Here is an 18,716-nt window from a genome sequence, read left to right on the forward strand (position 1 = left end):
ATTTCTTCTAATAAGAACTAAATTAAAAACAAAAAAGGCCTACCAACATAAAAGGTAAAATGTAGCCAAAGAACAGACAGAAGAGGATTCTAGAAATTGGAAACCAGAAAGCGCCTTCTTTCCCCCTCATTCTCAACTCCAATTTACTTGATTCACCAGATCCAAACACCTGTAGGAATTACAGGCAACTGGAGGTAAGAGAGGCCACAGGATTTAAAATCAGTGTGGTTTATTTGTAATAGAATACTCTCAGCAATTAAAAAAAAAAAAAAGAGCTATGCAGTAGAGAAAGATAAACTATATCATACCACTTCAAAAACCCAACAAACACTGAAAACAAACAATAAAAAGGAAAGAAAGGAAGAAAACATTTAAAACGATCACACAAAAATCAATAAAATGCCAGGAGTAAGACAATATCTCTCAATAATGACCCTAAATGTAAACAGATTGAATTCGCCACTCAAAAGACATAGAGTGGCTGAATGGAGTAAAAAACAAGACCCTACTATATGCTGTCTACAAGAAATTCACCTCACCTGTAAAGACTCAACAGTCTAATAGTGAAGGGATGAAAAAAGTTATACCATGCAAATAGAAACCAACAACAAGAGGGATTAGCCATTCTTATATTGGATAAAACAGACTTTAAATCAACTACTATAAAAAGAAATAGGGTCATTATATAACGATAAAGGGATCTATCCAGCAAAAGGATATGATAATCATAAATGTATATGCACCCAACATTAGAGCACCCAGATACATAAAGCAAACCTTATTGTATCTAAAGAAAGAGACAGACTGCAAAACAATAATAGCTGGATCTCAAAACCCCTCTCTACAGAATATACATTCTTTTCATCAGCAAATGGAAGATTCTCCAGGATAGGCCACATGTTAGGCCACAAATCAAGTCTCAACAAATTTTAAAAAACTGAAATCATTTCAGGTATCTTTTTAGATCACAACAGATTAACTGGAAATCAGTAACAAGCAAGACTCTGGAAACTATGCAAATACACGGAAGTTAAACAACATACATCTGAATGACCTATGGGTCAAGAAGAAATAAACAGGAAATTGAAAAATTTCTTGAAAATAATGAAAATAAAGAAACATTATACCCAAACCTACGGGGCACAGTAAAAGCAGTACAAGAGAATTATATTGTGATTAATACAAGAAAAGAAGAAAAAGACTCCAAACAAACAACATAACTATATACCTCAAAGAACTAGAAAAATAAGAACAATCCAACCCCAAAATTAGTAGACAGAAAGAAATAATTAAGATCAGAGCAGAATGAAATGAACTAGTTCTAAATGAAATAGTTCAAAGAAAGGTACAAAAGATCAAAAAAACAAAAAGTCTTTTTTAAATCAAAAGATAAACAAGACAAACCATTAGCTAGTCTAACTAAAAAAAGAAGAAAGAAGACCCAAATAACACAAATCAAAAGGAAAAAAGGAGACTTTACAACAAATACCACAGAAATACAAAGAATCTGTAGAAACTATTATGAACAATTTTATGCCAACAAATTTGAAAATCTGGAGGAAATGGATAAATTTCTGGACATGTACAAACTACCAAGACTAAACGAAGAAGACACAGAAAACCTCAATAGACCAATAACAAGCAATGAGATTGAAACAGTAATCAGCAGTCTTCCAATAAGGAAAAGCCCAGGATTGGATGGCTTCACTTCTCAATTCTACCAAATCTTTAAAGACTTAATATAAATCCTTTCCAAACTATTCCACAATATGAAACAGCAGCCATTCTCCAAACTCATTCTGTGAGGCCAGCATCACCCTTATACCAAAACCAGACAGAGATACAACAAGAAAAGAAAACTATAGGCCAATATCCTTGATGAACATAGAAGCAAAAATCCTTAATAAAATATTAGGAAACAGAATACAGCAACACATCCAAAAAAAAAAAAAAATTACACATCACGATTAAGTGGGATTAATCCCAGGGATGGATGCAAGGATGGTTCAACATATGCAAGTCAATAAATGTGACACACCACATCAGCAAAATCAAGGACAAAAACCATATGATTATCTCAACAGACAATGAAAAAGCACTTGACAAAATTCAACATCATTCATGATAAAGACTCTCAACAAATTAGGGACAAAAGGAAAGTATCTCAACACAATAAAAGCCATACATGACAAACCCACTACCAATAGCATTCTGAATGGGGAAAAGTTGAAAGCTTTTCCTTTAAGAACAGGAATGAGACAAGGACTCTCACTCACATCACTCCTGTTTAATATAGTATTACAAGTACTAGCCAGAGCAATCAGGCAAGAGAAACAAAGAGCATCTAGATAGGAAAAGATGAAGTCATATTGTCCTTGTTTGCAGATGATATGTTCCTATATATAGAAAAACTTAAAAAGACTCTACCAAAAAATGTCCTGGAGCTGATAAATCAATTCAGTAGAGTTGCAAAATACAAAATCGTTATACAAATATCAGTAGTGTTTTTATACACTAATGATGAAATAGCAGAAAAATAAATTAAGAAAGTCCACATATAGTAGTTACAAAATATATATATATATATATATATATATATATATATATTTAGGAATAAATTTAACCAAGGAAGTGAAAGATCTCTACAATAACTACAAATCACTGCTGAAAGAAATTAAAGAGGACACAAAAAGATGGCAAGACATTCCATGTTCACAGATCGGAAGAATTAACATGATGAAAATGTCCATACTACCCAAAGTGATCTACAGATTCAGTGCAATCCCCATTAAAATACCAATGACATTCTTAACAGAAATAGAAAAAACAATCCTAACATTCACATGGAACAACAAAAGACCCTGAATAGCAAAAGTAATCCTGAGCGAAAAATATACAGCTTGGAGGCATTATACTACCTGACTTTAAAACATACTACAGAATTGTAGTAATTAAAACAGCATGGTGGTGGCATGAAAAGAGAAACACTGACCAATACGACAGAATAGAGAACGCAGAAACCAACCCACATGTTTACATCCAACTGATACTTGACAAAGGCACCGATAACATACATTGATGAAAGGACAGCCTTTTCAGTAAATGCTGCTGGGAAAACTGGACATCCATACATAGAAAAATGAAACTAGACCTGTACCTCTCGCCATATACCAAAATCAACTCAAATGGATTAAATATTTAAAAGTAAAACCTGAAACTATAACACTCTTAGAAAGAATCATAGGGAAAACACTTCAGGATATAGTACTGGGCAAAGACTTTATGAACAAGAATACAAAAGCACAGGGAACAAAAGAAAAAATAAACAAATGGGATTATATCAAACTAAAATGCTTCTGCACAGAAAGGAAACAGTCTACAGAGTGAAAAGACAACCTACAGAATGGGAGAAAATATATGTAAACTATGTATCCAACAAGAGATTAATATCCAGAATATACAAGGAACTCAAACAATTTAACAGTAAAAAAACCAAATAATCTGATTTAAAAATGGGAAAAAGGGCAGAATAGACATTTCTCAAAGGATGGAATACGAACTGTCAAGATGTACATAAAAAAATGCTCAGTATCACTAATCATTAGGGAAATGCAAATCAAAACAACATTAAGATATTATCTCATTCCAGTTAGAATGGCTATTATCAAAAAGACAGAGAATGACAAATGCTGGCAAGGATGCAGGGAAAGGGGAACCCTTCTACACTGCTGGCTGGACTGTAAATTAGTATAGCCTTTATGGAAAATAATATGACAGTTTCTCAAACTACCGATAGAACCACCATTCGATCCAGCAGTCCCACTACTGGGTATACCCCCACAGGAACGGAAATCATGCTCCAAGGGAAACCTGCACTGTCATGTTTATCACAGCTTTATTTACAACAGCCAAGAGTTGGAACCAACCTAAATGTCCATCGACAGACAACTGGATAAAGAAAATGTGGTATATATACACAATGGAATCATATTCAGCCATAATGAATTCTGCCATTCATAGCAACATGGATAAACTCAGAGAAAACTATGTTAAGCGAAATAAGCCAGGCACAGAAAGAGAAATATCACGTGTCCTCACTCATAAGTGGGAGCACAGGAGGGAGGAAGGAAGGAAGGGAGGAAGAAAATAATAACAATATGTTGAACTTTCAGAAGGAGAGAACAGAACTGTGGTTATTAGGAGGAGGAAAGGGGGAGTGGGAGGGGGGTTAGGGAGAAATTGGTTAGTGGACACAAAGAATGAATGTGTTTTGTAATGACAGATATGCCAACTATCCTGACTTGACCATCATACATTGTACACAAGTACTGATAGTCAATCCCAGAAATATGTATAATCAATTACGTTTCCAAAAAATGTATGTATATATACAGTTTATTTGGAATAACTAAAAAAACGAACGAACAAAATACCCCAAAAAGAATAATCAAAACTAATCTAAGGAGAGAACAGTCAGAATAGTGATTACTTTGGTTATGTAGTAGCAGTGGTTATAACTGGGAAGAGACAAGAGTAACTATTTGGAGTGATGGATATGTTCTTGCTCTTGGTAGTGGTCACAGCAGTGTATTTATATGTAAAATGTCATAGAGCTGTATACTTTAAATGTCCATATTATGTCTTATGTAAATTACAGCTTGTTATAAAAATAAATTTTATAAATTTAAAAAGTAGTCCGTCCCCCAAAGAATTTTCAGAGTAAGTTAAAAAATATCAATTACCATTCCCGTACAATGATAACTATTATTTCCAGGAAGACAGAAAAGTAAAGCAATACCAACTTACATTGGACATCACTGTAGTTGTAAAAATAAATATTCACCAATATTATGATCATTAAATAATTTGTATTTTCTGATCATCTATCAGCAATTTAAACTAATAAACATCCATTAAAAAACCTTTTAAGGTTCTAGCCATATGCATACTAAAAGTTTAATGTGAAATATACAGTGCATGTCTCCAGTATACACAAATCACTAATCAAATATGTTAGATTTTGTTAGGAGATGGTCTTTTACACATCATATAACTACCAGTTTCCTTTTCTAGAAACAGATGACACTATTTTCATGGAACAAGAAAGACAGAATCTAATCTATCATATAGACACTTCTTGTCTTTAAATTATCTGTATAAATAGTGTTACCAAAAGTATTTAGTTTAAAGCAGTAAACCTAAAAGAAGTCAATTTTGGCCAAACATTTCAAAGGACTTCAAAACAGGAACAAGAAAGATAAGTGTTACAAATCCAAACTATGATTTGCCAACAAAAGAAAATAACCAACGAGGCGTACTTTGCTAGCTATACGTCACATAACCTCATTCCTCAACGCCTCCATTCATACCAGTACAAGGCTCTTCCCATCCTTCCCTGCCTGGGGAGCTCTTGGCTGGAACCTATCTCAAATGTTATATTCCTGGTAAAGACTCCCCTATTCTCCCAGGCTGAAGTAATCACTTCTTCTTCAGACTGTTTCCACTATGCTTTTTCAGACACATTGTATCATATGACAGTTAATTGCTTTTGTGTTTGACCTTCTAACTTCAGCACTGTGGTGGTAGTGCTCTCAACAGGCACTCAAACGCTGGTTCAACAACTATACCAACATAATGGAAGGAATGAGAATATTACTTCTTGAAACAAAAAACATCTGTCCAGAAAGAAGATGATGAGAAGCAATACTAACATTCTGAGGCTATAAAAATCATTGTTTGGTGAGGAAAGTTCTTGTCTCATGTTTAAATGCTGTTCTTTCCCTATAAGGTGTTTTTTAGTTTTTATTTTTTAAATAATAGCTTTACAGAGATATTATTCATACCTTATAAGGTTTTAACATTTTTTTTAAAGGTTCTACCTTTTGTCACATTGAAAATATTTCACATATTGCTGAGGATTCTGAGCAATCCATTTGTAACCCAGGTTTGGGATTTGCATACCATCGGAGAAACTGCTTCCTAAAGATAACACTTCAAGAATTTGAGAAGATGAAAACTAAAATCAGTAAGATGGGCTCAAAGGCACAAAACATTGCCTAACCTTGCATAAATGACTTTAAATCCTGTATGCTTGTACAAGGAATAGTTTTTCTCACTTCACTTGCAAAACCTTGAGGAAACATGAACTTGAGAAGGAGATACTGTAAAAATGAGGATTTTTTATTTCAGAGGAAAGAGCTAAAAGGGAATATGGCTTAAGATTACAGAATTATTTTCCTCTAATTGCAGACACCAGAACTAGGCAGGCCTTCCCTACCAAAAGTACATTTCTGTGAAATGTAAGAAGGATTAAAATAAACAAAATAAAGTTTTTACACATTGGATATAGCACAACTGATCTGAATAAAACTGTAATTACAGTCAAAAAGGATTTAGATACACAATAGGCTAGAGGACATCCCTTGCGTCTGAAGTGAAGTCAGTCAAGGGAGAAAACCTTATGCCTTCTCCTTTGTGCTAACAGAAGAAACACCTTTGGGCTAGAAGTATAACAGTTCTATACTTACATCAGGTAAGGAAATTATAAACAATTCTTGGAAATCAAATAACCACAATGATCTTTTTATTACAGATCTCTAAAAGGACTAATGCTGAAGCTGAATTATCATTCCCTTACCTTTGTGATGAGAATTCGGTATTTTTCTACCAGGTGGTCATTGTTGTGACAGCCTGCTAGCAGCTGCCATACTTCTCCTCGAAGAGCTTCAGGGACACCGTTTCTTACTAAGGACGACAACTGCTTTGGTCTCACACTCAAGTTGAGATGCCTTAAAATAAAGCCATGATCCATAAGTTCATTAAAAAAAAGATTCTCTAGACAGTGTTATTTTTATGAAAACTAAACTAAATAACTGATGAAGACTTTATAAGGTAACATACTAATAAAGAAAAAAAAGTGCTGTTGAATTAGATAACTATAAGAGATTGGGTGAAGGAAAGAATAAAAAGCTACATGGATTCTGCAAACTGATTCCTAAGCATCTTTAAATTATTACCGTACTTTAAAAAAACAAAAAACAAACAGCGGAACTGGAAATGACACATGATGCTTTATGGTTGTGGCTTATGTAAGAAAGACAGCAAAATTTGAATCAATGGGTACATAGTTAAAGACAAGGGCTTGGGCTGACATCAAAATTGACAAATTGTTTATTTACATGTTCTAGGTTACAATAAAATATTTAAGGTATGTCTTTAGCAGTTTTTATACCTGCTTTCAGTAACTTTTCTGAATGTCTGCCATGGCTAAGAATGTTTCCACTGTACTACTATAACAGTAAAACACGTTATTAAAGTCTTCGGGTTTCATTTAGCTCATCTATAAAATGGGGAAAATAAAACTTGTCTTGAAATGTTGGTATAAGTTTACAAAGTGCTTTTCCATGCAGCATATCCTATTTGATCCTCACAACCACCACCTGAGGAAGATGGTAGTATCTCCAGTTTTACAGATGGAGAAAGAAGTTCAGAGAGGTTGATTAAATGATTGAGGTTGTCCTCAAACTCTGGAGACCAATGAATGCTCTATCTGTTATATAACAACTGATTTGTGATTTGACAGCCACCATTACTGAATTACAAAGCAGGATTCTGACACAGAAAAACTCCTGTGACTAAGATTTAAGCAGAAGTTACTGATACAAAACAACCACTACCAAATTATGACAAAGCCTGAGACTTTTCTCAAAATGTTCCTAGTACATTTAAAAATGATTAACTCTGTGATAATGGAACCCTAATGTGAGAGCTATAGAAAATTCAATAAAGGGGCCGGCCCGGTGGCGCACTGGATAGTGCACCGCTTGGGAAGCGCAGCGGCACTCCCGCCCGAGGGTTCGGATCCCACATGCAGACCGGTTCCCGCTCACTGGCTGAGCGAGGCGCGGGAGCAACGCCGAGGGTTGCGATCCCGTTGCCGGTCCCCGGTCCGGTACGGGGGCAACACTTCGGGTTGCAATCCGTTGCCGGACACGGAAAAAGACAAAAGACAAAAAAAAAAAAAAAAAAAGAAAAATAAATTTCAATAAAGTTTTGTCATTGCTTAGATAGAAAAATTTATGAAAGTTGGAGAGCTGTGAGCAGAAAGAACAAAAGTAGTTCTGATACTTAATTCAAGGGTTGGTACACTATGGCCTGTGTGCCAAATCCAGCCCACCACCTGTTTCTGTAAATTAACTTTTATTGAAACATAGCCATGCTTATTTGTTTAGGTATTATTTATGATTGCTTTTGCACTACAACAGCAGAGCTGAGTAGCTGCAACAGACCATTGGCCCACAAAGGCTAAAATATTTACTGTTTGGCCCTATATACAAAAAGTTTGCTAACTATAGCTTAATTTCTATTGGTAAAATTACTTTGAGAATAATTTTATATCACCAATGATATTATATTTATCCAATTCAGCATACTATTTTATACTGACACTTCTCTTATCCACTAAAAGTCATATTAAAATAAACTTAGAGAATTAGAGCTCAATGAAACTATATGGCCACTAAAATCTAATGCAGAGTTAAATAAACCACCTTTGGGATCAGACTTAATGGGGTTAAAAATTCTGGCTCTGCCACTTACTAACTAGAATGGCTTTAACCTAGGAGCCAGTTTCCTCATTTGTAAAAATGAATACTAGTTCATAAGCCTGTTACAGTTGAAACAGAGCACATAAGTTAGCATAGTGCCAAGCATACGGCAAATTCATTAGTTCTTACTACAGTTACTACAACTACAACAATGACATCCATTGTTTTTAATTTGCAATAATCCTGAATGATAGTTTTACAGACTTTTATTTCCTAAATGATGAAACAGACTCAGAAGAGTTAAGTGACTTGCCCAAGACCATACACCTTGGAAGTAGAAGAGGTAGGATTTGAAGCCAGGTCTACCAGGTTCTAAAATTCCATAATATTATACAATGTTTCTTATCCACAGAACACATAATGGGAAAAAAAATAATGATGAATTGAAGGAGAGAGACTATGGTTTTATATCTGAAGATACCACTAAAACAAGCAAAAACAGTTTAAACACCTTGAAGATGGAAACTTAGTTAATATATATGAGGAAATGTGGGCTGGTCAGTTAGTTAGAGCGTGGTGCTGGTAACACCAAGGTCCAGGGTTCACTCCCTGTATCAGCCATCAGTCAAAGCAAAAAAAAATTTGTGCGAGTGGGAACACATAAGTTAATCAAATAAATAACAAAATAAATAACAAGTCTTGATAAGTTCCAAGTCATTCTATAAAATGCTGGTGAATTCATCTAATAAAATCTAATTCTACAGTCTAAATGTTACATCTAAATGATTTTAAACATACTATTATGTAACCATGTCAAGACTAAATTACATTTCTGTTTTAGAGCAGAACCTTTTTTATACAGATGAAATTTCTGCCAGCAGCAGCCCAAACACTCCAAATTCACTGAACTGAAAATATAATTGAGATAGGAGCATCAGCAGTTTTGTCTCCTGATTATAAAGAAATGCCAAAAATATGAGAACTATTCCCCTGGGGGTTTTTGTAGAGTTCATTTATTAAAACTGTTTGTGTAAAGACAAACCATGCTTTGGTTTACTCCCCCACTGTACACATTTGACATTTCCCAATGTGGAGAGTGTTTTGCCAGAAGTGTAAAGCATTATAAGAGTGCTAGAATCAGATGATGCCCATTTGTAGTCCTATCCCTTAAGGGCATGAAATAATTTTTTTTTTAATGCTGAGACACAGCTTTACTAAAAATAGAGTAAAAGAGTCTAACAGTTAAAACTTCTCAGAAAAATCAAATCCCAAAGTAACAGGCCCATAGGGAGCTTATATGACAACCCTGATGACTAGCACAACAGAAATAGAAAAGTGCTCAGATCATTTTCAAACTCAGCTTTTTTCAGCATATACTAGCATCCTACTCAGGGGAAAAAGGAAACTAAATAAATGTCTCACCAACCTGACTAACCAGAGTATCTCTGGTTGTGTTAAAAAATACCTGAAAGTAGTATATTTTTTTAGACAGCTATAGGATAGAGCTTAACACTGTTGTCAAGCTATCTCTTGAGCTGATGAGAAATTCATGAATATTATACAAAATTTAGTAGGAAAAGTAATTGATGGAGCAGGTAATATATACCATGCTTGTGACACTCTACTCTGTCATTCTAGGTAGTCATCGAAGATAAGGGAAAATCCTACTGTGGGTCTCTGCTGTGCTCTATGGATTGTGTGAATACCTCTAATCTTCCCTTATGATTGTGTATTGTCTTAATGTGTATTATCTTAACCAGTCAGTGGCTCCTAACCACTTCAAATTAAAGAACTATTTCCTATTTATTCTGTCCATGAATTCCATGCTTAGATAAATATTTTCTCTAGCAGTGAGAATTTATCAGGTTTCTGATAGCAAAAATTGATTTCACATCTCCATTACCTTTATAAACCTCTACAAATAGAGAGATTCTAGAATGAAAACCTCATACTTAGGTTTCTATTATTGGTTCCAAAATTGAATATTATAGTTAGCTAAGATCCTCTACCATAAAATGAGAATTGCTGATGAAAAGGAGAACTATTCTATCATAACTTACCATTTTGACAGCAGTTCTCCCCATGTTTCAAGAATTTTTTCTGCACATTCTTTGGATACATCACCAGATCCACTCAAGAGAGGCTCATCATTATCTTTAATAAACAAAACACACAAAAAAGGATAACAGAGGTGGCTATGCTGGCCAGAAGAATGACATGGGAATTTGAAAGGCTTTACTGAGAGCATAAAGACACGATTTCTCTTGTTTAGTATTTACATATAAAAACAAAGAAAATAAAAATGGTACTGGGGGGATGCTATTGTAACCTCTTTATCTTTTGCTTTCTGTAAAGGTCTATATTATGTCAGTCGCAGAAAAGAGCCATTTAATTTTAAAATTATAGTACTCCAAATATGGTATGTTTTCTCTCCATTTTCAAAGCAAACAGCTTTATCCATGAAAATATACATGTCTTATCTAAAACAGTTAAAAAATTTCAAACCACTTAAGTACCCAAACAATGGGAGATTATAAAATAGTTGAATACATGCATACAATGTAAGTGAATGATGACATTTATGTTTACATAATATGGTAAAATAACACATAATATAAAAATATGAAGAGCTTATCTTCACTATTATTTAACCAATGATACAAAACAGAAAACAGACTGGAATGAGCTATACAAAGACATTAACTATTACTGCCTCTGAGTAATGGAGTTATGATTGATATTTTCCCCTGCTCTTTTATGTTTTTATGACTTTCTAAATTTTCTATAATGGCATACATTAATTTATAATAGAAAGCACACAAATATTAAAAAGGACCAAAATAAGTCATTTTAAACTTAATTCAAATAATTAAGAAAAATAAATTTAAGAATTCACAGATTATAAGATATGAAGGTAGTGAAAAAAGTGACACTAATGAAGGCATGAAAGGAATCGAAAAGTATAATGAAAGCAGAGAAAAAATATGGACTAAGCTATCTACTTAATCCTTGTTTGTTGAACACTTGCAGAATTTCTAATTTTTTGCTACAAACAACATGAGGATGAATATATCTCATTGCTTTCATTGGGTATATGCCCAGAAGTGGACTTCCTGAGTTAAAAAATGTATATGTTTAAGAATTCTGAAATCTTCTGATGAACTACCTTCCAAAATTGTTCTACCAATTTACATTTCCACTAATTGGGTACAACAGTACTTGTTTCCATGTGTCCTAAGTAATGCTATTTCTAGATTTTGTTTTTGATTTTTTGGCTTAATCTGCCTAAACAAAGTTTGGATCTTTATACCTCTGATGATTGCACCATGAATTTGCAATCCTACTAGAAACAGTAATTATCTAAGAGCACTGATTTTAAAGACTCAGAAATCCATGATACTTATTAATAAACTTCTTTATATTACAATGCCTTGGACATTATCATCAGTTTTGACAGTGAGGGAAGAAGAAAGACTGAATGTCAGTGAGAGATCTTCTGTATATGGATGAATAAGGTAAAGAAGAGAGAAAGGCTCATGAGGGCCCTGAGGTAAATTTCCCCAACGTCACTTCCTTGACAAACTAGCCCTACATTCTAATTCCTCCAGTAATTTTCTACCCATTAAAATATCAATATATCACATACAACTTTTGGGGGAAAGTTGGCTATTAAAAATGTACTAAAATTTACAAGGAATGACAATTCCTTCAAAAGATTAGGATGCTTTCAACAAATTTAATAGCGATAGTTTGAAATCTGTGTTTAGAACCCCATCTGCCTAAGGTAGGGGTAGGGAGTGAGCAGGCATCCTCAATTTCAGAATGTTGCTTCTGAACACTTCCCTTTTATAACTGCTGCCTTCCTGCCAAATGTCCTATGGGTGAGAAGCCTCTCCAGGGGACTGTAGTCATTTCTTTCCAAGGAGCAAATAGATTACAACAAGGACAGGCTACCGTGGTCTGCAGACTGGGTTAGAGAGAATTAAAAGATGTCATGGCTACACAGTTCAGTCCCAGTTCTCCTGTCATTAGCTCTTCAGTATGGAAACAGATCCTAGGGGGGTTACCCATCTCGCTAATATTTACTGAGCACCTACTGCTACATACTAGGTATTAACAATACACACTAGGGAAACAAGGTAAGGCAAAAGCAGACACACGCTCTTCCTTTACAGAGTTTATGTTCTAATGTCCCCTAATTTTCCCATGGACTATCCATTTCCATCAGCCCTTATCTCTCCTTAGTTAAAACTGTCAGTAGAGGCTTCTGAACCCCTTCAAAAATTAAAAAAAAAAAAAAAAAAAAAAAAAAAAAAATCTATGCTTGCTACAGATTAGAACTAGGTATCAGTCCTGATGTCATCCGTTAGTTAAGCCCAAATTACTCAAAATCTATGGCACAGAGATTTGAGGATCTCTAGTTTCATAACAGAGTGTCTTCCTCAATTTTGGGTTCTTTTATTATTTTTATAAATTTGTTTTGTTTTTATCAGCAGCTGGCCACTACAGGGTTCAGAACCTGTGGGGTTTTTTTGTTTTTATTGCTGAGTTTAAGGGAAAAGAGTTATACAGACTTTTACCCATTCTGTCATCTTAACCAGTGTTGACCTAGAAGAGAATCTGTAAGTCTGAAGACTACCAGCTTTATATAGCAGACAGTCACAGACAGTGTGAGTAATTCCACATGACTTCAACTGGCTCTGCAGGGGAACTCTAAACTGCATCTCTGACTTCAAAAACAATACATGTTTATATTGCTTTCTTTGCACTTCAGAATGCTTCATGTGAACTAAATTTAAGAGATGATGATAGTACAGCTCAAACTGTGGACTCATAGCCCTTGATTCAAATCCTGACTCTGCCAACTTCTAGGTGTGTGACCTTGGGCAAATTGATTTTTCTGAGATCCCATTTCTTTATGTGCAAAATGAGGATAATAATAAATTCTACTTTTCAGGATTATTGTTAGAATTATATAAGATAAACAAAGCACTTGCCTACCACATATTAAGCATCTGTAATTAGTAGCCATTAATATTACTAATAAATGATCTTATGTTGATTAATCACAAGAACAATACGAGTTATAGGGAACAACGGGAATCCAGAGTCAGTGCTTACTCTAAATTTGAAAAAAGTAAGTATAATCAAGGATATGTATTTCTTTCAACCAAATCAATTATTCCTGCCACCTCCATGCCTTTGTTAATGCAATTTCTTGGTCAGAAATGCCCAGATCAGCCCATTTATCCCTACTGAATTATCCTTACACTTTCAGCTCAAAAAGTACTCTTCATGATGCTCCACCACATTCCCTACAATGAAAAACGGATTCTCCACTACGAATTTCCGGAACACTTCCTGTGAACGTCACATAGATACATTCCTCATGTGACCTTATATCATAAACAACTTTTTTCATTAAAAATAAAGCCCTGGAACTAAGTTATAAGTTAGAAAATGACTCTTACTCACTTTTCAAAAAGAAAAGAAAACAAAAAGAGAAAAAGAAAAAAAGAACTGATTGATTCTTAATATTTATCACTGTGAAAACACACTCATATATAAATGTGTATATTTATATATATATTTGGTGAAAGGGTCATGTGTGGAAACCACATTCTGATAAGTGAAATTGTCCCTGTAAAATGAATCAGTTGAGGTGGAAACGTTTATTTAGGTTGAAAATTGTCACATCTGATCAAAGAAAATTGTCAAATTTGACCAAAACAAAAAAAAAGCTAAGACACCAAGCTAGAATTAAATTGATTTTTTAAAAAGCACAAATTATAGGGCCAAGCCCGTGGCGCAGTCAGGAGAGTGCGGCGCTGGGAGTGCAGTAGCGCTCCCGCTGCGGGTTCGGATCCTATATAGGGATGACCGGTGCGCTCACAGCGCTCATTGGCTGAGCGAGGTGCGGCCGGTCTCAAAAAGGACAAAAAAAAAAAAAGCACAAATTATAAACCTCGTTTTTCTATTTTGATTACAAGTATCTTAAAGAAGGTCCAACATGAATCATTTTTAAATCTTTTAGCTTCTTATATATAGAAGACCCTCCTAAATATTCACTGAATGAATTCCAAATGCTGTGTAACATTATCAATCCTCTAATAAAATTTTAATTGTCTGCATAGTCCTCCATCCCCCAAAATAAGTTAAGCTCTCCCTGTAATTTACCTTCCTCTTCATCATCTTCTGGAGGAGAAGGTATCATTGAACTTTGAGATCCAGACTGTGGCAGGCGAACTGAAGGACTGGCTGTGGTTTTCCTCCTCTCTCTTTCTGATTCACTTTCCAAGCATACAACTTCATATAAGGTGTCAGTATTATTCTTTCTCTCCTTTTGCTTTATCTTGAGGATGAAAAAAATATTATTTATTAAATAGTATAATTATCTATGTTTTTAATTAAGCACCACTTCTGATTTCACACAGGATGTAAGAATAAATGGCGTTTTTTGAATACCTTGACTAAATGTAACCTTTTCTAAATTGAAAAGCACATGTTTATATTTATAAACCTTTAGGAAAATAGGGCATTTACTGAGCACAACTCCAGTTCTGCAATTTTATTTGTATTCAAACTTTGTCATCAAATATCCAACTACCAATATTTAGTCAGTATAAACTAAAAAACTAAGTGTTCTGTATTTTCAAATTACTTTAGGGTATCCTTCAAGGTTTCCTATATAAAACCACACATGAAAAAGTACTTTAAAATATTCTACAACATAAAGTTTGTCTTCCTTCTGTGTTGTTTTTCCCACTTCTTTTGCTTAATTAAAATAGTGTAGGGAATTTTTTCATCAATTAAAAGCTACAACTCAGAGAGGGGGTGGGATGGTGGAAGAGGTGAATGGAAGAGAAAAATTCGATACCATAAAAATTTTGGTAACTCTGATTTATATTTTGGTTTTATTCTGAGGCAAACACATAACAGTTTAAACTGACCTAAATTAAAAATTAAGAACAGGACTATAAAACTTTACCAGTACAATAAATATTTTAAGTACATTATTGCATATTATAGCCAGTTTGAGGAGGAGGAGAAAAAAGTAGAGTGAAACACAGAGCAGAAAGAAAATGAAGAACTGTAGAAAAAGATACAGAGAAAACTATTAAGATGGCTATACCAAAGAGAAAGACACAACACTAAAGTCAGAAAAGGAGTGGGGAACATGAGGTTTATTAGCTACAGAAGTATCAGACAGAGCAGATTTTATGATCGCAATGTTCATTTGGGTTCTTAAAAAAAATTACCCCAATCCTGGAAGTAAGGCCAAAATAGTGGCAACATGTCCTTTCAATATCATCCTGAAGCACTGTTTAATACAGGAGTTGGTAAACTTTTCTGTAAAGGGCCAAATAGTAAATATTTTAGGCTATATGGGCTAGCCATCTGTCATAACTACTCAATTCTGCCATTATTGTGCAAAAGCAGCCAAAGGCAATAATAAGTGAGTATGGCTGTATTCCAATAAAACTTTATTTACAAAAACAAGATTTTTTTTTTGTGGGTCAGACAAGATTTGACCCACAGACTGTAGTTTGCTGACTTTGGTTTAACGTGCCCACTCAAGGATTATTTAATTTTCTAGAACAATATGCTATTTTTGACTTACTACTTACTATAAATTAAGGACTCAGACTCTGTGAAGTTACATATTAACCTAAAGATTTGTACCCAGGAGATATGCAAATGATTTCTGTCCAACAGAAAAGATAACCCAAAGGTTACCTATAGGACATTAACCAGTTTTGTTTCTAACCTAGCCATCTTATTCTAATATCCGCCCCCCCCGCCCTTTTTTAAAGGAAGAACCATATAAACCCAAGTTCATTAAATACTTGAAACCAGTTTTACCATCTTTCTGGTTACCTCATTAATTAATGAACTGAATTAAAATCTTTGGCACATATTCATCCTAAATTTGTAGTAATTATGATTTTAACTTTTAAAAATTATACTTTGAAATAAAACAGAATTTCAATTTTTTGTTTTCTTAAAAAGGACTTTTTGAAACATCAGCTAACTGCTACTTGAAATAGTTCAAAGACCAGCAATAGCTCTTTATCATTAAAAAAAATCCTGAGACTATATAAACATGATAACCAATGAAGTTCACCTAGAAATTCTTCTGTTAGTCATAGTAACCAGAGCAATATTGCCTTTTGAAGTCAGATAAATATAGAGTCAAGAACTGGACCCTGCTTTTAAGTCAGGAACTCCAGCTATGACAAAAATATTGTTAATTGTTGAAGCTAGATAAATAGTACATGGGGGGATTCATTATACTATTTTTTAATTTCTATGTATATTTTAATTTTCTATAGTAAAAAGCTTTTTAATTTATAAATACATTATAATACATATAAGTTTTATGTATCACATACAACTTTTATGTATCATATATAACTTGTTTTAAAATACATGTTATAATATTAAAACACATATATAAATTATAAATATAATTATAATAAAAAGCACTTTGGTAAGACAAAGAAGTAGACTAGAAAAAAATGGAAAAACATCCCACGTTACTGGGTTAGATGACTCAACACCATTAAGATTTCAATCCTCCCCAATAAAAATACCAGTAATTTTTTCCCAGAGCTAGACAAGTTGAATCTAAAGTTTATATATATATAAAGTAAGAATACACAGGAAAACCCATGAAAATGAGTACTTGAGGAGGAGCTACCCAAATATTATAAAACCTCATAAAGTCTATATAATTAAAACTGTGGTAATGATGCAAGTCAAATGGAACATAATATAAAGAACAAAAAAAGGTCCAAATACACAAAAATTTCACATATAATAAAGGTAGCATCTGAAATCACTGGCAGGGGGGAAGTCAGAATTTAAATAAATGGTGTTGGAACAGGTGGATGGCTATTTTGAAAGAGATTAAATCAGATCCAAATGTTTACACTATATGCCAGAGTATACGGGAATTAAAATATTAATGAACGATAGATTAAAAGTAGCGAAATGAAATCATATAATAGAAAAAAATGTGTAAATTGCTTCATAACTTTGCAGTGAGGAAAGCCTTTCCAACCCTAATCCCAAATCCAGAAGCTTCAAAGGAAAAAAATTGATAAATTCAAGTACATAAAAACTGCATGTCAAACCCAAATTGAATCACCATAATTCAAGTCAAAAGACAAGTGACAAAATGGGAGAAGTATTTGCAACTCTAATCTCAAAGGGTTAATTAATTTCTCAAATATAAAAAGCTTCTAAAAATTAAGAGGAGAAAGACCAAAATCAAAGAGAATAATGAGCAAAAGATATGAATAGGAAATTCACAGAAAGTAATCCTTAAACATAAAAAAAAAAGCTTAACCTTCATTAGAAGTTGAATTAAAACTATCCTTAGATACCACTGCTCCACCTATCAGATCCTTAAGATTGACAACATACTCTTGACAAGCCTTGGCGAAACAGGTACTCTCATACCCTGCTAATATCTATGGTCACAACCTCTATGGAGGGGAATTTGGAAAATATAACAAAATTACATATGCACTCACCTTACGTGTGATTCTACTAAGAGAAATCTATTTTAAGATGAACTTTCATAAAATCAACACAGCACACGCACAAGGTTCCATACTGCAACATTATTTGGAATAGCAAATGACTGGAAAACAATCCAAGTTATCAATAGAGGACTGGTTGAAAAGATCATGATTTATCCAAACAACATAGTACTATGTAGCCATTAAAAAAGAATGAGGGGGCTGACAGGTTAGTTGAGTTGGTTAGAGCATGGTGCTGGTAACACCATTGCTCAGGGTTTGAACAATCTCTGTACCAGCCAGCTGCCGAAAAAAAGAATGAGAAAATCTCTATGTATTGATGTAGAGTCTGGGATATATGAAGTTAAAAAAGCAAGATATAGGGCCGGCCCGGGGGTGCACTGGATAGTGCGCCGCTTGGGAAGCGCGGCGGCGCTCCCGCCCGAGGGTTCGGATCCCACATACAGACCGGTTCCCGCTCACTGGCTGAGCGAGGCGCGGGAGCAACACCGAGGGTTGCAATCCCGTTGCCGGTCCCCGGTCCGGTACGGGGGCAACACTGAGGGTTGCGATCCGTTGCTGGACACGGAAAAAAGACAAAAAAAAAAAAAAAAAAAAAGCAAGATATAGAACAGTATATATA

At 34.3% G+C, this 18,716-nt stretch overlaps 1 protein-coding gene across 3 annotated transcripts in view; it reads right to left on the reverse strand.

Moving 5' to 3' along the window:
• RABGAP1 (RAB GTPase activating protein 1) overlaps window positions 1–18,716 on the reverse strand; it is a 146,523-nt gene that overhangs the window by 78,229 nt on the left and 49,578 nt on the right. For all 3 annotated transcript variants that reach the window (XM_008583665.1, XM_008583666.1, XM_008583667.1), the window contains 3 exons: window positions 14,724–14,898; window positions 10,607–10,700; window positions 6,638–6,788 (listed from right to left, as the gene is read on the reverse strand). In XM_008583665.1, the coding sequence (XP_008581887.1) occupies window positions 6,638–6,788; window positions 10,607–10,700; window positions 14,724–14,898 (420 nt within the window). The remainder of the gene's footprint in view (window positions 1–6,637; window positions 6,789–10,606; window positions 10,701–14,723; window positions 14,899–18,716) is intronic.

Source organism: Galeopterus variegatus, unplaced genomic scaffold (genome assembly GCF_000696425.1).
Source record: "Galeopterus variegatus unplaced genomic scaffold, G_variegatus-3.0.2 Scaffold2992, whole genome shotgun sequence".
NCBI lineage: Eukaryota > Metazoa > Chordata > Mammalia > Dermoptera > Cynocephalidae > Galeopterus > Galeopterus variegatus.